This window comes from Eriocheir sinensis, chromosome 17 (assembly GCF_024679095.1).
Source record: "Eriocheir sinensis breed Jianghai 21 chromosome 17, ASM2467909v1, whole genome shotgun sequence".
In the NCBI taxonomy this organism is placed as follows: Eukaryota; Metazoa; Arthropoda; class Malacostraca; order Decapoda; family Varunidae; genus Eriocheir; species Eriocheir sinensis.
The window spans coordinates 5608191-5631785 of record NC_066525.1 but is presented as its reverse complement, the minus strand read 5'-3'; the positions used below and the strand labels follow the sequence as shown (position 1 = coordinate 5631785).

The window sequence follows — 23595 nt, the reverse complement described above, 5'->3', positions numbered from 1 at the left end:
ATGGTGTTATTAGAGAAATGAAGGGTCAAGTTGGGGAAGTTGGAGTAAGAATGTTCGATGAGGGAAGGAAGTGGGTACTGAATTCGATACTGTTTGCTGATGACACAGTGCTCATTGCAGAAAATGAAAGTGACCTACAAAATTTGGTCAGTGTTTTTGATAGTGTCTGTAAAAGGAGAAAGCTGAAAGTAAATGTCAACAAAAGTAAAGTGATGGTTTGTGAGCGAAGTAGAAGTGAGGTTGTAGATTTTATATGCCCATATATAGTGGGAATTGAATGTGAAAAAGAATGCAAAATAATTTTGAATGGTGAAGAAACGGAGGAGGTCAATGAGTTTAAGTACCTTATGTGTAAGCATGGTGGTACAGAGGGAAAGATAAGAGAAAGGGCATTACAAGGAAGAAGGGTGGTAGGGTCTTTGGGACGAATCATGAATGGCAGAAGTTTGAGCATGGAGGTAAAGAGGGATTTGAGAAATACAATAATAGTACCAACCCTCACATATGCAAGTGAAACGTGGGCCTGGAATGAAAGTCAGAGGTCTAGAGTGCAGGCAGTGGAAATGAATTATTTGAGGAGTGAGGGGTGAAGGGAAGAACCGTGGAGTGGTGGAAGAAGTGAAGCGACAGACTTTAATGTGGCTTGGCCACATGAGCGAATGGAGGAGAGTAAGATGACCAGAAGGGTGTATGTGAGTGAGATAGAGGGAGGGAATGCTAGAGGACGACCTCCAGTGAAATGGAGGGATAGAGTGCAAGAGTATGTTAGGGAGAGGGGGGGGAAAGATCTTTGAGAAACTTTGAGCAGGCAAGGAGGGAGTGTCTGGATAGAGAAAGTTGGAAACTCTTCTGCCGTGGCCATCCCCTGGTGGGAGCTCCTAGGAGCAGGCGTCGATGAAATGATGATGATGATGTCACCTAAAATGAAGGAAGGGGAGGAAGTGTGAGAGGACTGCAGTATGCAAAAACAAAGTCAGTGAACCAGCCAAAAAGAAGCCTGTCATAGCTACTTCCTGCCAGGAGTTTTATAGGCCAGTCAAAAAAATATTGTATCCCAGCACATAAAACAAAGCAAATCACACAGAAAATTAGTACATAGGGAAATATATCTGAGTTTTTTCAATCCCAAACTAAGGATTAAGATTATTTGTTTTCCAGGATTGAACTATCAGACAAATTTGGCTCAAATCACACCCTTGACTCGGACTGTAGCTCCTTATTGGGTGGTCGTCGGCCCAGTGTGGACACAATCTCCACATACCTCTCCCAAGATGATGACCCAAATCATAGCAACTACTGCTCAGGACACACAGAAACTGGGTGAGTTATGTACATAATAAGCATTGGTGGACCACTTCATTTTTTTTTCTCTCACTTACTCCCACAATGGCAACTACATCCTCTTCGTTCCACACCATTCTTTCCAGAACTCCTTCCACATGTTAACTGAGCAATTAAGATCACATACCAAGGGATTTAACCCACACTTGAGGTTAAAAGAATCAAATCAAACACTTTTGGTTTACTAGCTCCTCCACACTCCTGCTTTTCCTCTAGTATTGTTACTTGTGAACTTTTCTCTGTAAGTGTGCATGATTTTCAATGATGTATCACTTTTTTTTTTCAACATGACTGTACCACCTAAGCTGTAAGTGTAACTGTTAAAAAAAGTTTACTGTTTACCTTTTCCTCTGCTCTTTATTCCCATAATAACTCAAAACTTTCTTTTTCTAGATATATGAGCAGTCTAGCAATTGACAAGCTTATTAGTGTAGAGTCTGATGAGAACATGGATGAAGATGTTTTTGCCGAGGACCAAGAGGTTTGCGATGTCATGAGAGGTGTGGCTGGGCCCTCCCCTCCCCTGCGCGTCTCCTCACCCCTGACTCTTGGCCAGTCCCACTACCACCATAACTCAAGCACCTCCAAAAGCCAGGTACTGAAATTTACTCATTAGAATAATATTGTGCTTCATATAACAAACATAATTACATATATTGTATATACTCATGTAAAGGTAATTTTATCGACAAATCTTTTTAGGTTAACCTTAGGTGATTTACTTATACCTGGTTAACAGTTTTCTGGGGGCTTAAAATTATTTTTCAATCAAACATAGCATCTGACTGTTAAATTGATGAGGAACAAAAAAAACATTCTGGTTTGCTTCTGAGCATCAAAATTTGGGCCACATAATAATAAATGTGTTAGTACCTTAAATATATAAAACTTGTTGAATTACACTTTATCTAGCACACTCGGTGGACTCCCTGAAATAAGTCTGTACCTCATTATGTCACAGTGAAGCACCAGCAGTGGTTGGCTGGTGTCACTTCTGCAACACAACAGTGGTCTTATGAATAACTTGTGGTATTCTTTAAAAAAAACAAGGTTGAGTTTTACTGGAGGAAAAAATTATCAAGAATTTTTGCTTCAGAAAGGAGGGGTCAGTTCCTACATGAGATCATACATTACATGAGTATATATGGTAATCTAAATTTGGTTATAGAGTTTTATATATGTTGTTTTTTTCTAATCTTTGCAGATGTCATCTCTTCAGCAGTGTCACTTTATGCCTATTAATGCAGCGCACAGTGGCTCTGACTCTGGTCTTCACATGAATGGCGTCAAACGTAAAAGAACTAGAGAAAAAGCTTTGCCCAACATGTCTCAGCTACAGTCTCCAGAGTGCAGCACAGGAGATGTTTCTCCCTGGGACTCACACCACCACACCAGCAGCAGGCACCACTTCACTGGAAAGAATCACAAGGGCCATCATGGTTCCCGAGCTCCCATTGCTGCTGAGGATAAAGTATGTATTCATGTAATATATGTACACATCTGCATTTTTTTCCAGTACATTTCAGATACTTCCCTTGAATTGGGGCTTCTCTCCTTCAATACTTTCTTAATTGCACAAAACCATCCATAAGATTTGTCTTAATTTTACACCAGAGTTCATTTTTGACAACATTAACTCCTCTTGGCAGCTACTTCTTCAGTACACGAGTGTGGTGGAGTCTCCCCCAGATGACATGTGCTCCATCTGCATGTGGAGTCTGACTGAGGCATCAGGGTATTTGGAGGAAGAACCATCTAAGATGTCTCATCAGAAAGGTAATGTAATAATATTATTAGTAGATTGTATTGGCTGTCCATTTGCCTCTTTGCCACTTGAGGCCCCTTGTGTGCAACTCCCAAAAATCACTGTTTACACTGTTTAAATGTAAGTGCAAGAAATTAGGTGGTTATTGTGCTTTTGTATAAAGATTACTAAGTCATGTTTAAATTTTCACAGATGTACAGAATGATGGTGTTGTCAGCCTTAATTTATGCAAACACCAGTTTCATCTTGCATGCGTGAGAGAAATGGCCAAGAGTTCTCCTCAGTTCTTAGAGTGTCCTAACTGTAAAACCCTGCATGGAGAAAAGCTTGGCAACCAACCCCCAGGCAACATGAATGTCACAACAGTGCACCGTTCCCTTCCTGGTCACCCTGATTGCAATACAATACAAGTTACATACAGGTAAGTTGCATTTAACAACTTGTATTGAATATTATATACCAAAGTTTTAAGTCACATTTCTTGAGTTTACCACCTATGTTCCACTCATAATTCTCTTTATTTTATTAGGCATGTTGTAGTACAGTTCATCATAGTTTATCATGAGTTTTCTGGTGTTATATCATTGGAATACTCGCAAGGTTACAAGAAGACTACAAGAGGCCAGACGTGGTAGTTCTTGAAGATGAGTTATTCATCAAATTCCCTTCCCATCCATAAATACATCTAACCTCCATTCAAAGCTTTCAGTTGTGTTTGCCCCAACCACATATTATTCAGTCTCTTGAAGGCTTCTGCAATGCTGCTTTCCATTCCACCTTTAGCACTATTTTCTTGCTAACTGTTCTTTTAGAGCTTGTTAACTGCATGCTACTACTTTCCTGCAGCCTTGCAGCAGCCTTATACAGTCCACTTTCCTAATACAACAGCTAACCAGTACAGGAAATCCCCGATATACCTAAAAGCGATGTAACTTAAAAAAATTGATATAAAAAAAAAAAAAAGGACAATTTTTTGTATCTTCATTCATCCCTCTTACTGTTAAACTTTGGAACTGCCTTTCATTGTCTGTCTGTATTTGCACCTTCGTGTGACCTATACTTTTTCAAGAAGGGTGTCAAAATACTCCCAACCAAAATCAGGCATTGTCTTTCCATCATCTGTATTCTATTCATAGAAGCAGTGTGTTAAAGGATTCGTTTTCATAATTATGATTTGCCTGCTGCCTGCATCCTTTACTGCAAGAAAGAAGACCTGTTTACTTACCCATGAACCAGAAGATATCTTCTTTCTTATTTAAAATAAGAGGAAAATCAGGAGTCAGGTAATTTGTATGTGTAAGTTAGGATTTCTCTGACTTCTATATGGATATGTCATGTTTATTGAATGAGCAGGAAAATTACAATTTAGATTTGTAACATTCCACCAAACATCCTCCATTATTTAGAAAACATTTGATAATACTGGATTAATGTAGTTATTATTAGGTTTATTATTTTCCTGTCGACAGCATCAGTAGTGGTATGCAAGGCCCTGAACATCCTCATCCTGGCAGACCTTACCGAGCCATTGGGTTTCCTCGTGTTGCTTACATCCCCAACAACGATAAGGGTAAAAAGGTACTAAGTGTTATTTATTACTATATCATAGTATAATCTCAATAGTTGATTTGATTGGGACGTAGAGAATATGGATGCATAATAAGTCGAAAGTGAATTCCTTTATACTCTGCAATCATATATAGTCAACCTTCAGTCTGCATTGCTCATATAATAATATAAATCTAGTGGAATGTCACAGTCACATTTTCTCATACCAAATTTTTTGTGCCCTGATAGTTTGCCTACTGACATTAGCTGGCATTAGACCGTTTGCCTATCAAAGCCTATGCCTATGGACACTATGGCTACCGGACATGATGACTAAGGGACAACATGCCTAACAGACTCAGCTGATAGGGACAGTTTTATTTCAGCTGATTTTATTTTTTATTTAATCACGTTTAATTATTTAGTCATGTCTAAAATATAGTTTTGTGATGCATTAAAAAGCATACGGACCTGTAATTTTTGCAAATTTCTGGGGGGGTGGGGGTGGGGGGGTAGAGGGCATTATAGGTTCATAAGGTATGTGTGTGTGTGGAGGGAGAGGCTAGCGTGCACAGTTTGGGGAATTGATTGGTAAAATGAGCACTTTTAGGTGCTTTTTGAGGCCGATATAGATAGCATTGGGAGGCTATAGGCCTCCTTGCCCCCCAAAAATTATGGCCTTACATATATAATAAAATTAGTGCGGCATAGAATGATAGAACTATATGACGCCAGTGGCATCATCGTCATTCAGGGGTTGATACACTCGCTTTGCTGCCGGACTTCACTTATTTTAATTATTTGTTGTTAAATTTTTTTCTCTTTCCCATCAAATCTCTATCTTAGGTGTACTGAGGTCATAGACTTTGTAACTAAAAGTATTCACAGTCTTCCAGCTTCCAGACTTTGTAGCCAACAGTATTTATACTCCTCCGACCGTTAAACTTTGTAACTAATAATATTTCTATTTTTTCAGCTTACACACTTTTAACTAACAATATTTAAAGTACTCTTCCAGCTCACAGACTTTGTAGCTAATAGTATTACTACTCTTCTGGCTGGGGCCCCATCCTGGCTTGACACAGGCAATTGTTATACTGACACCATCTTGCTTGCCTTTTGCTGACCCCCCCCCTTCCCCGAAGCTCATCTTTGATCCTCTTTTAGAGAGTTAATCTAGAGTTCAAGATGACAGGTGATCATCAGGACAGCATGTGGGTAGTCTTAGGACACTCGGTGGTAAATGAATATTGTCAGCTTGTAGCAGCAGGCAGGGCTTGAACTCGGGTCCCCCGGGACGCTGCGACAGTATGCTGACCACACTCAGCCACCGCCTACTATCCATTTTTAAAAAAGATGGGACCAGGTGCCTAATGTTATAAGATGGTTGTATATAGGCTGGATACAATATCTAGGGGGTTTCAGTATAATTTCGCTCAATGACATGACATACAAGACAAATAAACTTATATTGCTAAATACATACAAGACAAATAAACTTATACTGCTAAATATTTTTTCTCCTCTTGGCATGAATTGATTGTACAGTGCTCCCTCATTATTGACAGGGGTTAGGTTCCTGAAATACCAGTCGATACCTAAAACCGTCGATACTGATTTTTGTTAAGTCATGTAACCACCTGATTTTTTTTTTCCACCAACCACTCATGTGTTCTGAGCACCTTACTTGAAATATTTTGTAGATATAAATTTGTTTGGTAATAGAAACAACTTAATACTGAAACAAGAATACTTTTATTGAATAAATAAGTATAAAAAAAATGGTTGATGCGTGGTTCCATCTGGCCGTGGCGGCTGTGCTGGTACCCTGCCGACTCGCCTAGGCTCATCACGCAGTGGCCGCCGCATCGTCATCACCATCACTTTTAGCTTTCTTCTCTCCACTTGAAAGATCACAAGGGCGCTTAGGAGCCATGCCGATGAGTAGGACGAAGGACAATAAAGTAGGTATAACCGTGAACATTGTCGAAATGACAGACACACGTGGACTGATGCTAGCTTGTTGGGAATATGCTGTGTGCGGCCAGTGACGCCTGGTGGGTGGTGCGGAAACTAGCATCAGATAAAACTTGTCTGTAATCAAAACCATCTTAAAAATATTCGTCAATAATGAGGGAGCACTGTATCTGATAAAGTTTTAAAGATATTTCCTGCCTGGTGGAAATATTCATCTGAGGAATTCAAGGAGCACATTCTCAGATTATTAGAGCTCTAACTTTTATAGATTTCTTACAAAGCTGAAAACTATGGAAAACTACAATAAAATTAAATATTACACAAAAAATTACTACAAGTACAGTTTTGTAACAATCAGCTCACTTAACCAAGAGAATGTAGCAGAATGATTGTTTTAGGTGCAGTGTAAATCAAACTTTATGATCATAAAGAAAAATGTGGATGCAACTTCAAATAGGTATTAAAAAATCATTTTTATTTAAATTAAAAATTAAATACTATATTAAAATTTAAATATTTAAATACTATAAAATATTTAAAATAAATAGTATATAAAAATATTTTTAATATCACTTAAAATTGGTCAACAAAATGTCACAGTAAGGTAGGTCACTCGGTATAAAATTCGTGGAAATCAACACAAGATGTCGACATACTATTATAGATTGCCTCAAGAGCAACACACTAGTATCTTTCACATTATTTATGGTGCAGGTGGTGAGACTCCTTCAAGAGGCTTGGCGGCGGCGCCTCATCTTTACTGTTGGGCCCTCTGTCACGATGGGCTGGGATGACTGTGTCACCTGGAATGAAATCCATCACAAGACAGAGTGGAACAACAGGGCAGGGCATGGCTATCCTGACCCTGGGTACCTGGACAACGCCCTCAAAGAGCTGGCTCTTCATGGTGTCACCGACTCCATCTAGGTCTGCCTCCTCTTTGCCTGGGGAAAAAAGAAATATAGTTATATATTAAATCAAGGGTATACTGCAATTGGACCCTTTAACTTAATAATTCCTGCCATCCAGAATTCAGAATGTTATTGGATTTTCTAATTTTTTTGTACTTCTTGCATTACAGAATTTGGTCAGTTGCATTTCTTTTGGAGTTATCATTTTTTGCCCATACGAGTTTGGCCTTGGATTTTTTGGATTATTTCCAGTCTTCAAGAATTCAGATTTGAGATTTTTGAACCATAGGAATTCAGATAAAGGCTTTCGCCATTTTCAAAAAGTGAAGAGTATATAGATATGCTTAAAATTTTAATTGGTTCTTCATGGTGAAGAACCAATTAAAATTTTAAGCATATTGATGGCAGGAGAGTCACAGAGCCCACACAAACTTGCATCATTCACCAATCTAGTAATATTATTTTCCTTTCACTTGACAGTTTTGAGCTTCAAAGGTTATGTAGATTGCTGACTGATATACACAAATTAAACCTTAAATTAAATTACACAATCTACTTGACTAACATGCTGATTATTTTTTTACACATGCAATGAATATTAGAAAATCATGATTTACACTTGTAAGGTTTTGAACTAAACGCATCTTGTGCTTAGTGTTTTCCTTGCCACAGTGTGTGCCATGTTAAAGTTTTGATATTCACCTTCACCCAGCGGGCAGCATTTGTCAGTATTTTTATTTTATATTAAGGGGAGTATTTTTATATTTTGTCACTTAGGAATTAATGAAAAGGTTGGAAAGGATATTTAAGGTGTAGCAAAAAGCAGTTACATATAGAATGGCAGGGGAGCTGGCACTCAATGATATCCAGTTATCTCTGCCTTTGCCATTATTCTACAAATATGTTGTTATATCTTAGGTTTGCAGGCCTCTACATCATAATTTCATTCAATCCATGCTGCCTGTTTTTTTTTGTTTTTTTTCCAGTAGTTTTGGTCTTGATATGTTATCAAGAATACAAGTAAATATTTTGTTGACTAAGAGTGGAAATTGATTTGGAAATAGGGCATCACATAATTTTGTCATGTGTGAAAAACAGACATTTGCAGAGTGACCAGTTACAGAGTAGCAGCCTATGGCTGAATATCCACTAGTTTCAGGAAATGGTATGTGCCTACTAAGCCATAATCCCTCCAGTCTGCAAGTGTGGTTTCACTCTTTTCTTACTAGCTCTCTTTGAGGTGTGGTTGAAGTGATAGTTAGCAATTTAATTATATATTTTTCATTCGCAGCATCTCTGTTGCAACGATATTTTTGCAAAATGATAGAGGTCTTTGCAGGCAAGTGAATAAATGTCATTCATCCATATGTGGATGAGTTGTTGGTGTCAATGATATATTTTCTAATAATACTTATCCTGTGATTCTCCCAAGATTTTATATAGATTGTTATATTGTATACACTATATCTTTGCATTCAGTCAAATAAAATCTAAATAATTTGGCATTTTATGTACTAACATACAGAAAGAGGCAGGTTGTGATCCCAAAGACCCAGGTTAGAGACTAATGCAACCAGCTTGTGATTTCCAACCATCACCAGCTGGTAGTTTACCCACATACTGACCAGATTATATTATCAATCATCCCAACCTTCAGTGACTTTGGTCAAGAGCACTTAGGAATAGCATGGGCGCATCAAAACATGTATCAGGGCATCCTGTTTAAAAGTGAGGCAGTAGGACAGTGAGGAGGGTGGTTGGCAGGAATCAGCTGACATGAGTGTGCTTGGTTTAAATTTACCATTGTTACAGAATTTTGGTGTTCGTTAAGTGAGCGAAGGGCATAGTCACCGTACATTAAACTGACCCAGATCCCACCCCCCTCTCCATAGCTGTTGGGGCTGATTGGTTTGATGAAAGGAGGTTGGAGTCAGGAGCCAATGTTACCTTGGAGGGAGGGTGAGGGAGGGGATGGGACTTCAGGACCAATTTAGTGTACAGTGACTATAGTGAAATGTGACCGTTGTTAACACAAATTTTCGTTGGCCGAACATTCACAAAGTGGGGGTCACCTGTACATTAGATTGATGGTAATCCCTAGCAAGATGAAGCTATCTTATCAAATACTAAGGATTACAGAAAAAGAATACTTTAATTTGATTTATTTCATGATCTTCAAGTAAATACAAATCAAGATCAAAAGAATATAATATAAAAAGCACCAAATCCAATCCTATAAACTTTATCGTCTAAGCTACCTCATTACTCATACATTTACATTTATCTATTTTAATGATTGCAATGTAAGAAAATAGTATGAGGCACAAGACATGAATGGTGAAAAAACAGAAATAGCTACAGATAATGTGAAATATGGTTGCTCTTGCAAATAACTTTCACTTAGGAGCATATTAATTACAGTGTAGCTATTATGATGTTTGTGGAATTCTAATAACGGCAGGATCTCGCCCACAAAGTTTTAGGTGTTTGGTGGGATGATTTTTCCTAGACTTGCACATAAAGACAACCGTGGTGATGGCTACGTCCCCACTTTCACACCTGGCTCACCCCTGACTGTCAACACATCAAGCCTGTCAAAGTCAACCCTCACATCTACAAGTTAAAGAAACGAAAGTATGGCACTGCAATATAAACACCACCTTAAACCACAGTGCATGAGAATTAGAGCTATGGGTGACCTAGATAAGACCAGGGATAAGAGACAATAAGGATAGTTCAAGCATTGTTACACCCACAATGCATCAGGCATCATCTGTGACTCCTGTCAAAAATGCAAGCACAGTGTTGAGTGGTATCCTAATAGTTCACTGGACTAATCTGCATAATATGATCACTTCCACAGATTGGCCCTCGTGTATTGTACAGTTTTGGTTCCACTCAATGCTGTGTTTATGTGTGGGTCGAGTCATAGACAACCCTTGATGCATTGTGTCTCTAATCCTTGGTTGCAGCTATGTCACCCACTAGCTCAGAACTTTTCAAGCTCTGCAAGTAATAAGTAATGCGTAAGTAGCATGTGTGGTGTTGTGGGAGATCTACCTCTATAACATGTAGATGAAAAGTTTGGCTTTGATGATGTGTTGATGGAGGTGGGTGAGACAGACAAGAGCAGCAAGGGTAGGGACAGGACAGGGCGAGTGATACCCCACAGTAGCATCCAGGCATGAGACTTGAAACAACTATCACACCAGACACCTCATTAACTCCTTAGAGTTTTCATTATTTCAACTAAAAAAAGGTGGTCAGAATGGGTTGCAAATGGAAAAAATGGATGAATATCCTGGGGTGGCAGTATACATGCATATGTGTCACGCTAATAACATTTTCACTAATGACTGCATTTTACAGGAAATAATTGGACTTTTTTGGGGAAGATCATACTGAATATGTATTGTAATATAAAAATTATGATGTTGAAAGTAACGGCAGGAGGCAAAATGTTGATGTTATTGTTACTGTTCCTGCTTATCTTGCTGTTGGTGGTGGTGGTTGAGTAAGTAGAAAAATAATTTCCTTTATCTACATTGTTACAAATTCTATTTAAAACCACAGAAATAGCCGCAAATCAATACTGATTTTTAATAAAACATTTAGAAAATGACTGCAAATTCATAAAAAAAAAAAATCATAGACAGCACATGAGAAGTAGCACTATGAGCAATGAATTACATGTTGTACTGAAAGTACAGGGAATCATCTGAAGAAAATATTATAACTCAGTGTCACATAGCCTAGTGCAGAATTTTCTTTTAGGGAGGGACTTACAGATTTTAGCATCACTACTTGGGCAATGATTTCTGCATCACTCATTGGCCAGTCCCTCCTAAAAAAAATTTCAGCGCCAGGTTACGTGACACCGACTGTAATATGTTGCACATATTAACCCAAAGGTAAACCAGGTCTCTGTTAGAACAAGTAAGATTCAGGACATCCATTGGCCCAGTGCCCTCGCCGACCTGCAAAAAAAAGGCAAATTAGCAAAAGTAGGTTACTTGTTCAACTTAATGAAAAAAAAAAATTGTATGATTAAGTCAGACACACTGCACAAAAATATAGATTGATGAGTTAAAATGATGAATGTATCTTAGATCTACCACTATGCTTGTTTCCTGATTGGTTCGTAATTCATATTCGAAATCCAGTGCTACAAAAAGTACCTAGTCTGCAATAGAAATGAGACAAAATACTGGTGGAAGCAGCATTAACGAGGTAACAAACTTATAACCATAAAGACCTTAAAATAACCTCATACATAAAATGCACCAGTGTAAATAGCATAAATGGACCTCTTTGTTACACTACAGTTGTTGTGTCATTGAAGTTTGCTGGGGCTGATGAGGCATGCAAACTACAATGGCGTTAACTGGGCCCCAACTGTGGACGGGGTGTTACACATGCCAGTGCAGTTTGCTGACCTCAGGCATCAATGCAAGTCAGTGGTCATTGAAAGCGAGGAGAGTCTTGAGTCGTCACTTCTTGGCTGATGTAGATAGCTTTGTAATTTTTTTCTGCCCTCCTCCTCCCAACTCTGCCCCAATGTTTAGCAGTCTTTGCTTTACTGCACAGATTACTGGTCTGCATAAGCTTGATCACGTAGCAAGGGAAATTGCCTAACAGATGCTAAACTAAAAAAATTGGACAGAAGATATAAATTGAATGTTCCAAAGCAGTTGGATATATGTCTTAATACTACCCCTTTGTGACCCATTCAGGAAAGAGGAAATATAGATGAAGATACCCTGTTCCATACTTTATTTCTTTATAGCAACAAGAATGAAAGAACGCTGATGATAGTTAACACTTGCATGAGAGATTTAGACAGTAAGGGGTGAGCAAGAGTAGAGTCTTGTGCAACGAGGACACACGAGAGCTAGAGGCATGCATATACCAACATCTGAAGAGCAGTTAGCATGGAAATACTAGTAAAAGATAGAAAGAGATGCAACCGTGGCAGAATTTGGGAGGTATTAAAATCAGTAAAGGGAGGGGGGGGGGGGGATGGTGAGATGAAAAGGTTTGACTACTCTGACTGCAAGCATGTAAGTGTACTTCCAGTAGGAAGGAAAGATAAATCTTGAAAAGCATATGCATGACTAGCATAAGATGAAGGTGGCTCTGCCTGTTTTGTGGATACTGTAAAAGCACACTTCCACTACAGTCTTAAAAAAAAAATTGATGACTGAGTTTGAAAAAAAATTATCTTTATTTTCTGGTGTAATCTCTGACACTCACCACAATTGAAACAGCGACCATAACCCCCGTAGTATACATCCTCATCGCCAGAGACCGATGAGGAGTCAGATAAGTAATCATTGCTGCCATCACTGCTGTCACTGGTCACATCAATCACAGTCTCAGCACCAGCGGCATTTGCACTAGTTTGAGCAGGTTCATTTGACTGGCCTTGCTGAGATTGAGATTGTCTCTCATTTCTTTGTCTTGGGCTGAAATTCAAAGTTTTGACATTAATGCCCCCCACTACGGAAGTACTACTATAGTAAAAGAAACACTGTTACCTGGCACATATGATGTTGGTGGGGCAGAACTTGTAAAATTGCCAATAACAGTGTTGCCTGAAGATCACTGCTGTGTTGGACCATTTACTGGTGGCTGCGGCATCCTGGCTATGCCCTGAGCATTCTGCAGCGATTGGGCTAAGCTTGCTGGCAGATGAATCCTTATTATCCCATGTTCAGTTGCCAAGGTTTGGATATTAGCAGAAGGTACTTGAATTCTTAATATTTGATTACCCATACGAGGCATGTACTGCACAGGATTATTTACAAAGTTATATGCAGCAGCTGCCCCTCTGTTGACCATATTAGCAGGATGCCTCAAGACTGTTTGCCTGCAACATCATCAAATTCTAATATTAGTTAAATGTAAGAGACAAACACAAAGTTCACTACAGAAAAGCTCAACTGATAGAAAAGGGAATGAAAATCCTATTTTTAACATGTGAATATCACCTATTTCCTGTAACAAGCATTTTTGGCACCAAAAAAAGTATTTGTGTAACCATTTCTTTGCAAAAACAGGGTCAAAACAAGGGTTCATCCAACTCTTTTTTACTTATTATAATTTTCCTCACTGGTTTATGCATTCACATCTAACGAATGCACATGTAACGAGAATTATTGTGATACTTATTACTCGCTAGATGTGAGATCTTACTGTACTTGTCATTCATGGGTATGGATGAAATATGCCTCAATTCAGCCTTGTGGAGTAATTGCTCATTTGACACATCTGTGTCCACAAAAAGTATAGAGTGGAATGCATGAGCAGCATTTTCATGGTAAACATGTTAAAAAAACATCCATAAACCTAACATTAAGATGTAATACTTACTTTTAATAATTCGTCGGGTATCCTTTGGCATCATGACCTTCTGGAGTCGTGTGGGCATGGAATCAGACAGCTTTCTTAAGTACTCGGGCGCTATATGTTGAGTCCACAGTAATTTTATCTCGCTGATAAGGCTTGGAACTGACCGAATATTGAAAGTGGAAAGCTTGGGTTTCATAAGACTCCATCAGTTCTCTATAAGGTTTAAGTCTCGGGAGTCCCTGGCCAGTCCAACAGCTGAATATTTCTATCAGCAAACCACTTCAAGACCTTTTTGGATTTGCGACAGGGAGACCCATCTTACCTAAGTATCACTGATGAAGGTGGTAAAAAACGTATGGCCATACAAAACCATAATATATGTCATTGTTCATTGTACAGTTTTTTGGCAGGAAGTTTAAAGCACCATGACCCCTTTCACCACTAAAAGCACCCCAGACCATGGCTGTCTAGGTGCTTTACTGTTTTTTTGTAAATTATGGTGAGTAGCAGCTCACACCATAGAGCTGCCTCATCCTTCCCTGAGGCTTTGTCAGGCATTTAAAGGACCTTTCATCTGAGAACATTACTTTTTTCCACTACTCAAATGTCAAATGATAATATTTTTTGCAAGAGCAAGTCGTTTCTTCCATATAGCAGTTTCTTGTCTTACAGTATGCGACTCTTAATTCATCTCTGGAGGCAATGTTGTATGGTGCGTTCAGACACACCTGAGTTCAATTTCGTTCAATGTTTTCAGTTCTGCAGATGACTTTGCAAGGAATGTTAACATTTCATGCCCAAGCAAGTAATCTGTTGCCTTTGTGGTTTTCCTGGGTTGGCCAGGCATTGATTTTCATGGGGGAACCACAATGGGTGGGAGGCCATGAGTGGTGGCAGCAAAACATCTGATGGTCAACTCCCCATGGCTGTCAGCCTCACAATCTCACTAGTAGACACATCCTTGGCTCTCCAACCAAAAAGTCTGGCTTTTTCTTAACCAGAGAAGTTTAAAGGACCCCAAATACTGAAAATGTAGCTTTCACAACGAAAACTTTGAAAATGGGCCCAAAAAATGACAGAGCACAGCAAGGTACATGCCACCTACACAACTGCCAAAGCCACACTGCCCAAGTCTGGCCTGCACGGTGAGTTTGTGGGACTCCGCTCCATTGCAGGAGGTAAAACAAACCTGGGCTGAGTTGCCAATACGCCTCACACTAATAATAGTTTAGAGCAGTAGAATTCATTGTATCCCTAAGTGTAACGCTCTGTACTTTGTGCAGACACTAGTTGAGTTAGCAATACTCCATTATTCTACAAAAATAATTATTATCAAAGACATCAATTCATTTCTTCAAGTCACTATTTATTGTTCATGTCTTGCAACTATAGGGGCAACTGTATGCTTGCATGTTACTTTATGTTTTCTGTTACTGTGGTCAGGCTGAGACAAGAACAATGCTCTTCCAGTGTCAATCCTATGGCTTTGTTTGTTTTGAATAAGTTGCTGGTCACAAAAATTATTTTAAATAATACAGTGAATTAATATTGATGGAAAATACTCATTTTTCATGCTCATGGTTTATTGCCGTGCAATTGCTTGCCAGAAGTTTCATTAACTGAGGTTAATTTTCAGAAAAGAATAGTTACAAGGAATTTCAATTACTCAGTAATTTCTCCAGAAAATCAAATCTGGTAAATTGGGAGATTGCAAAATCAAGGGTCTACAATATTATAAGCCTGGAATGTTATGTAGGTGAAATACTGTCACCATGCTGAGCTGGAACCAACTTTTTATTGGCTATTCAAGTTGCATTTCATAGACATTTTAGGGGCATCATTAACACATGAATGCAAAGCAAGGATTGTAGTCTTGCAAGAACAGGACTAATTTTCATTGTTGCAATGTTGTCACAATGGATTTCTTTATGATTAATTAAAATATAGCATATACTTACCCACTCTGATTTCCTCTTGCTCTATTAGCTCTTCCTCTGCCTCGCCCACTGTTTCCTCGATTAGCGACGTTTGCGGCAGCAGCTTGTGCCTCAGCCTTCAATATCGCTGAAAGTAACATACAGATGATTAAAAAGGACAGACCTGTGGACTTCTTAACCCCTTCACTATGGCCAGGCGAAAACAGTGCCCCGCCCCATATCCGGGCTGGCCGCACACGCCAAATTTCAAACGTCACTTTTGATTATAACAAGTTTTCAGCCATAAACTCAACATAATCATCATGTATTATATATAAAAACATGCAAAATTAAATGGTGCACAAAAAGAAACATAAATTATTTGATAATTTTGAGATGTATGCATAAAGATACAGAGAAATTTACGTTATTTGTAGATGACGTGTGTCTGCTGAATTTTATTTCCTTATATTAGTTGTGATAAAGAAATAGATTTGTGGAGAAAAGTGGAGGAAAGGGAAGGGAAGGACACAGACGTAAGTAAGATCATGGAAAATATCCCACTGATTCACCGGCAATACGCACAGATCTCACGGAGTAAAAGGCTGAAAGGCCATGTGAGACAGAGAGAGAGGGGGGGGCAAAAGATTGATACCTCACTGATACAAAGGGGGAGAGGGAGAGAAGCATCCCCCCCCCCCCACACACACACAGATTAGATGGGGAGAAAGGGAGGGAAGGATCGAGGAACAGCAAGCTGAAACTTGTTGAAGAGGCGCCTCTCTCTCTCTCTCTCTCTCTCTCTCTCTCTCTCTCTCTCAAACACACACACACACACACACACACTTTCACACACACTGCAGGGAGGAGGTATAAGGAAGGAAAGAAGGAAGAAAGGAAGGAAGGCAGGAAGAAAGAAAGAACAGACAGTGGGATGGATGTGAGGGGGAGGCCAGAGCTCCCACGTGAGCCTCACACAGTGTCCCCGACCCGAGGGGGTGGTGAGACAATGCACTATATAGCCAGCCACTTGGCAACTTGAGGGAAGAGGAATTCCACACACATACACATATATCATTTCTTTCTTATCATTTTTGTTATTTTCTGTTAGAATTGATTGTTACTGTCAAGTACAAATGCGCGCAAAACACACTTACGTTATTACACAATAATAACATTGAGAGTCAAATAAGACACCGTATCATATCCGACCTACATCCTAAAAGCAATCGTACAATATCCGGGAAGAAATAACTTGTATGCTGGCTAAAGTGAGTCCGGTCGCAGTATACGCGTCCTCGGATATGGTACAGGGCACTCAAGGACGCAGTATACGCGTCCTCATGTTGAAGTGGTTAAATCTTCAAATAACAACCTAATGATTTAGTGAGAAGTAAAAACTCCCTGCCACATTACTCTTACCCAATGATAATGAAAATGGCCACTTTATGGAAATACAAATAAGTATAAATTAAAATTACCACTTCTTTCAGCAACCAGCTCTGCCCTTTTCTTCTTCATTTCATCCGACAGTGTGGGCACAATCTTCTCAATAAAATTGTCCACCACCAATGATCGAGATTCGGAAGTTATTGGGAGACGGCAACTGGGACAATTCTTTTTGTTCTTTTTCCAGCGGTCTATGCAGTATTTACAGAAGGTGTGGCTGCAGTGCAGGACAACAGCCTGGAGAGTAGGAAATAATAAATCAGGCTCCAGTTAGGAAAGTAATGATAAATTTCTGATAAATTTTACTTTCCATTCCTAGTCACCCTCTCAAGGAAGGCCAATTTGGGAGCAAGATTTTAGATATGAAGAGATTATAATTTTGTTGGCAGCATGATTTCATTCAAATTAAAATGAGGCTTTCATCAGTAAATGGGACTCATAAGAGTGATGAATACTTGGGTGATCCACCAAGTTAATTCCTACTCTACTTTTGGAAATTTAACTATACCTCAACTAGATAATTATACGATACATCAAATAAAATCCTACATATTCTTGCCATGTGGGGCATGAAGAAAATTATATTTATACCAGTAGCATATTATATTGATATAAAACAATTCAATGTAAGGTAAAATAATATAAAATCAAACAGCTTTTAGGATAAAAAACATCATGTAGCCTATCAAATTTCTAAATACAGTTACAGAAAGAATGACTTGAAATACTATTTCTTTACATATGAAAACAGGATACTCACATTGATGAAGAGCTCATTGCATATTGCACATTCAAATTCATCTTCAAGGGCAGTGGAAACAGAAGCCACCATTTTCTTCTTAGCCTCTGAAAAATCTGTAGCAGAGGAAGATAACTCTGCCATGAGGTTCTTCTTTTGAGTTTCTAGGGCATCAATAGCTTCCTTTAATTCATTCTGCAATAATAAAGATAAAGTTAGCAGGGAAAAACACACACAAGATGCAAAGAGTGCAGGGTGGTAACAATAATGATACCAAGTTAAGCTTAAGAGAACTACAATACAATGAGACTCCGCAAACTAGAACACCATATATACAGCAGCAAGAGAGAAGAGTTAACTGACTTATTCAAACTCACACAAAGGACTGGACCATGTATACAGGGAAGACTGGCTGGAGGAGGAAAAGATAGGAGGACTTACCTGCTCTTGAGACTTGGCATGCATCATTTGTTCCTGCAACCTGTATTTTTCCTCTTCTCGTGATAATCGTTCCTCTGCAAGTTGATTCGCCAACCTCTGTTTCTCCTCCTCTGCTTGCAGGTACTCAGCTTCTTTAGCTTGAATGGCAGAATTTTTGGCTTCCACCTTGAAATATTGAGAAATAAATTAACAATCCATTTCATCCATTTCTCAAACATGGAAAATGATACAAAAGAATGACCATATGAAAATTACTGCATTGTGTTTGAAAGACAGAATGCAATGAAAAGGATAAATTACAGTATATCCTTGATTTTCTAAACCCTAATTTCCCCTAACTCTCATTTCACTGACAAAATTCTGGGTAATCAATACAGGTAACTCAAATAATCAATACAGGTAACTCAAATAACGCGAGTTTGGTTTACGTGTTTTTTAAATAACGCAGGGTCCAAAATCCAAATAAAAGTTTAATTTACACGTTTTCTTCACTTATACGAGATATTTTATGGAGTGGCCACCAGATGTCTCACGCAACTGGACTCACACGGCGCTGCGGCCACACAGCTGAGCTCAGTTCTTTCCACACGCCACTTGAACAACAATATAGTACCCATGCTGCCACGCTACTCAACAACAACAACACCCTCACTGCTGTGCTACCACGAGGGAAAGGGCAGCCAGAGAAGGAACCACGAGAGGGAGAGGAGTCAGAGTGATACAGTAGGCAATAAAGGTACAAACCTACCTCTTGTTTGATTTACATTGTTTTTGATTTACGTGACCTCTTCAAGGACACAATACTCGCGTAAATCGAGAGTTATCTGTATTCCTCTATACCGAGGGTTCCCAATCGGTGGGTCACAACCCCATGAGGAGTCAAGAAGGATTGGCTGGGGGGTTGCAAAGCCTTGGTAAAAACAATTAGTATGTTCACACACCTGCTGCCTTAACTCTTCTTTGTAGAGCTCAGTGTCTTGGAGTTGCTTCTGGAGCCGCTGGCGTTCCTCTTCTTGTCTTTCCTCTAAAGTGGCCTTCTCTTCCGCCAACTGTCGCAATTCATTCTCCTGTTGAAAATTTATCACAGAGATCAATGATAACTCAAACCTTAATTGACTTACAAAATTTATCCTACCTGTATTTCTCATTATCTTTCTGCAAGCAGTTTAACACATCATATCATATAGCTGAACTAAGTAACTACAAAATTATGCAGCAAGAAACTTACCTTTTCCTGTAGGGCTCTGTTCCTATCCTCCTCTTGTTTCAAACGCTCTTCCAAGGCTTTTCTTTCCTCTTCCAGTTGTGTTTGAAGTTTTGATACCTATAAAAATAAAGAAGCTTTACAGAGGAAATTAAAATATCAAATTTCCTTTATCACTAGTAATGAGTCGTAACTATGACAGGGAAATGCCCTGAAAATGATGCATTTTAGTTATAATGCATATCAAATTCCCCTGTAAGTTACCTGTTTCATTCTAATCTCTGCTTTAAGCTCTGAGCTTTACTTTTTATTTTAACTATTAATGTCATCATTACATATGAAAAGTGCAATAATACCTACTAAGATGGTAAATGAGTTAACTAAGAAGATAAAATAGGGCTAAAACTGTAAATATTATCTCAGAAGCTCACACAGGAACAAGCTATGGCTTACCTCTTCCTTTAACTTTTGCGCCAGCACTTCCTTCTCGTCCAGCATTGCCTGCTGTGCTAAGGCACCACTTTGAAACTTCTCCTCTAGCTGAGCTTTCTCCTGCTGATATCTGTAAGATAAGTATATTTATTTAGACCAGACTCTAACAGTTACACTACATTGTGAGACTACTAGTGTTAGGGATTTTCATAAGACACCCGTGTCGTATCATGGTAAAAAGTCTAGGTTAAATCTCACATCACGTGAAAGATAGAGGCAGCTCACAAGAGATACCTCAGCCTTCCAACTCCTTAAAAACATGCACAACACCAACATAATGTTTCTGCCCAGAATTATTGCAAAAAGGCTGTGTATGAACGAAAGACTGAAGTGTTCTGTTACAGCTGCTTTTGCTCGGAAAGTTTTCTGAAAAGCTAAAGTATTTAATCTACTTATCAAAATATAAAAATAAAAAGGTAGTTAATAAGAATAATCTCTTCTCTTACTTTTCCTCCAATTCTGTCTGCTGGTTTTGAAGGGACTGGTGCATTTGATCCCTTTCCTCCATGAGCTGTATCTGCAATGCTTCACTGCCTCTCAGCTGCTGCTCCAGCTCGATATATTCATTGCGCATGTTGCCTGCCACCGCACTACTACTGTAAGGATTAAGGGGAGAGTCCGGTTTAGATCGGGCATATCTCGGTAAAAATAATGATGATGATGCTCTTTTTTTTTTATATTGTAGTATTGGCATCATTTACATCAACATTTAGACTCCCCCCCCCCCACCCCTCCCCCCCCCCCCTTCAACTTCTAAAACGAGCGAAAGCGCGAATCTCCGTCGTTATTATTAATGGCCCTTCATTTTCTGTGACTTAGAGGCGTATAATATAAAATGTTTCTTCGTTAGTATTTTCATTTTTTGTGTTTTTTTTTTTTTTGACCAAAAAATATTAATATAAAATTAAACCAGACATATATAAAAAAAACAGCGGATTGATTTGAGAAATTGTTTCGTTGAAATCAAGCTAAAACTGGCTCCAGGTTTACGTTAGAATAAATAAATATTTTTTGTTTTTGATGGGCTGATAAGTTTATTGATGGATGATGGTTATCCGTACAAAACACAAAGGAAGCTTTTTTTTTTACTTTTTTTTTTTTGTTTTATCATCTTGAGATAGTTGCCAAAGCAAACAAAATGTATACCTATTTATTTTTTTTAAATTTTTTTATATTAATTTGGATAAGAAATTCAAGTACATAAAAAATATTAAATGTTCAAGAAATGTGAATCAATACCTATATTCCATATTACATTTAGAATCTATTCATGACTCTTCAGTTTTGCATAGACTAAATGCAGTATATACAGTATAAGTTTTTTTAATCTGAATACCAGTGGACCTGTCTGTGCCTGTTTAGCAGAGAAACCTGGGCAAAGAGGTTATCCAACCCAAAAACTTTAATGAGTTCAATGCCAAGTTTGATAGACAGAGACAAAGTCAGGATCTCACAAACATATCGCACCACATTTCCTGTATATCACAACTATTAGGTACACACACACACACACACACAAACACATATTAATATTTTTTCCCTTACCTTTCAGTCTCTTGTCTTAGCTTCTTGTGGGCTTCTGTTGACGTACTGGCATGGTGTCTCCCTCCTTTCGCTCGAGCGACCTTCAGTTTGTAAACATTCACATCCCGTTCAGTGAACTTAATTTCCGATTCGAGGATCAGTGGGTACTCAACATCCCTCACTAAAACGTTTCCATTCATGACCATATTATTTTGACCCTGAAAAAGTACCGTAATTTTCTTATTACAACATAATTCTAAATGGTGAAGTTGCCTTTAATTCAATCCCTTTTGGAGAAAAGATTGCCTCCAACCTTATTTTGTCCAGGATCAGCTAAGGAATTATTTATATTTATTTCATGTTTTTAAGTAGTAAAAAAAAAGAAAAAAGTATGAACTCCATCCTGTTCTAGTTTCCGTAAGGAACACTACTCAGTACTGGGGATCGAACCCGTGCCTTCTGAGTAGAGGACACCTTCATGCCCACAGTACGGGATGGGGGCGTCAGGTGTAGGCCGCAGAAGTGGCCTCACGCGGTGACCTTTTAGCTCATCGGTGGCGTAGTCGGCATGCTGCCCAAACTTCTACTCAGAAGGAACAAGTTCGATCCCCAGTATTTAGTGGTGTTAATTACAGGATTTTTTCACTGTGTCATCACAGTTTCTCTGATGAATATATACTTCACTGGCTATTGCTCTAATTTCTTTTTTTTTGTGTCTTCCCATTTTTAAATGTATGCATACCTGGCTCCTGTCACATTTAGACTGAATTATACTCAGGCAAACTCACCAGGCAGGTAACGGTCCAGCCATCTCCTTGCCGCCTGAAGGCTGCATGGTTCCGGGAGATGTGTGCACTCAGCAGCTCCTTCCTTCCTACTGTGACCTGTTGGAAGTTCAAATTATTGTTAGAATGTATCAAAGGTTTATCACAATCAGACTGAGATAAAATCATGCTAATATGCAATGACATACAGGTGGAAACTGCAACTAGCTGAGCTGTGCATCGACTACCTGGGCTGGGATTTGAACCTAAGGCCGCGGATTTGTAGTTAGGGGCGTTAACCACTTCACAGAGGCAAATTTTCTCTAATTCTTTCATTACCAGACCTTGCCAGCACTGGACTAGTCTGCTGACACTGAGTTTTCTTAACATGATAGGACCCAACCTAACCTAACTGATACAAACCTTTCGACACTAAAAGAGTAACCAATCTCCTTTATCAATTGGAACTTACTTGCGGTATAATGGTGACCTGTTGCCACTAAAATGTAACCTATTGTCACCTAAGTAACTGTTTCATTATCCCAAATTATTCAAGTCTGGCAAAAATGGACTAGCATGGTTAATCTACCTGGACCAAGCAGAGTTAACCATTGATGGGTGCACTTCTATACAAATAATCTGTCTCCATATACAAAAACTATCATTTTACCCTAAAGCCAATTAGTTCTGTCCCTGAAATATACGGCTCAGACCTGCAAAATAATAGCAGATAGATAAACCATTAAAGCAAAAGAATATAGTTGAGAATCCAAAAAATAATTAAGGAGGTTCAGTATAGTCACGTATACTATCCCTGAGAGCTAGTGGAAGGTTAATAGCAATCAGTCAATAGGATAAACACTAGAATCCTTCATTACTACTCACTGCAAAGCTCTTGTCAACCATATATATATACATTATAACCATAACTAAAGCAAATATCCCTTACCACGTCGCCTATCAAGGGAATAATTCGCTTTTCTCTGGCACTGTCATTCCCACACTGCAGGTAAAACCTCTCCATGGCGCACTGGTTGTCAGCACACACCACTTCGAACCCCTGGCGCAGTGGTTGTCAGCGGAAAGTAGAGTCCACTACTTCAAACCCTGTGTTGGCGCCTTGCTGCATGCCGCTTCTTCTTCCTCCTCTTGTGGCCTGTTTCCTGAACTTTC

The 23595-nt window shown here is 38.9% G+C and overlaps 2 protein-coding genes across 9 annotated transcripts in view; one reads left to right on the top strand and one right to left on the bottom strand.

The window, feature by feature from the left end:
• LOC126999843 (E3 ubiquitin-protein ligase DTX1-like) overlaps positions 1-9042 on the top strand; it is a 15763-nt gene extending 6721 nt beyond the window's left edge. For 3 of the 4 annotated variants that reach the window (XM_050862886.1, XM_050862887.1, XM_050862888.1), the window contains exons 9-15: positions 1159-1320; positions 1735-1936; positions 2546-2812; positions 2991-3117; positions 3299-3527; positions 4576-4684; positions 7346-9042. In XM_050862886.1, coding sequence (XP_050718843.1) covers positions 1159-1320; positions 1735-1936; positions 2546-2812; positions 2991-3117; positions 3299-3527; positions 4576-4684; positions 7346-7558 — 1309 coding nt within the window. In that variant the 3' untranslated portion in view covers positions 7559-9042. The remainder of the gene's footprint in view (positions 1-1158; positions 1321-1734; positions 1937-2545; positions 2813-2990; positions 3118-3298; positions 3528-4575; positions 4685-7345) is intronic. The other variant, XM_050862889.1, reaches the window with a different exon arrangement.
• Positions 7429-23595, bottom strand: LOC126999844 (E3 ubiquitin-protein ligase rnf8-A-like). 5 transcript variants are annotated; one of them, XR_007753637.1, is made up of 13 exons: positions 23372-23595; positions 22447-22542; positions 21680-21876; positions 20581-20730; positions 20096-20204; positions 19667-19762; positions 19380-19505; positions 18439-18603; positions 18019-18192; positions 17291-17495; positions 15852-15957; positions 13080-13411; positions 7440-7575 (listed from the first exon to the last, which is right to left on the bottom strand). XR_007753637.1 is itself a non-coding variant. In XM_050862892.1 (13 exons), the coding sequence occupies exons 1-13, from the start codon at positions 23444-23446 to the stop codon at positions 11470-11472; spliced, it is 1761 nt and encodes a 586-aa protein (XP_050718849.1). In that variant the 5' UTR covers positions 23447-23595; the 3' UTR covers positions 9690-11469. The 5 variants fall into 5 exon arrangements, 2 of the variants coding, with proteins under 2 accessions (XP_050718850.1, XP_050718849.1); XR_007753636.1 differs by lacking the exon at positions 7440-7575 and adding an exon at positions 9690-11519; XR_007753638.1 differs by lacking the exon at positions 7440-7575 and adding an exon at positions 9690-11519 and having other exon boundaries at positions 20581-20727.

Coding starts and splice junctions, on each gene's coding strand:
- LOC126999844 (XM_050862892.1), bottom strand. CDS start 23,446: ATGGAGAGGTTTTACCTGCAGTGTGGGAATGACAGTGCCAGAGAAAAG. Junction 18,604..19,379: donor AAGAAGAGTTAAGGCAGCAG/GTGTGTGAACAT, acceptor CAATATTTCAAG/GTGGAAGCCAAAAATTCTGC. Junction 15,958..17,290: donor GCTGGTTGCTGAAAGAAGTG/GTAATTTTAATT, acceptor TGTTACTTTCAG/CGATATTGAAGGCTGAGGCA.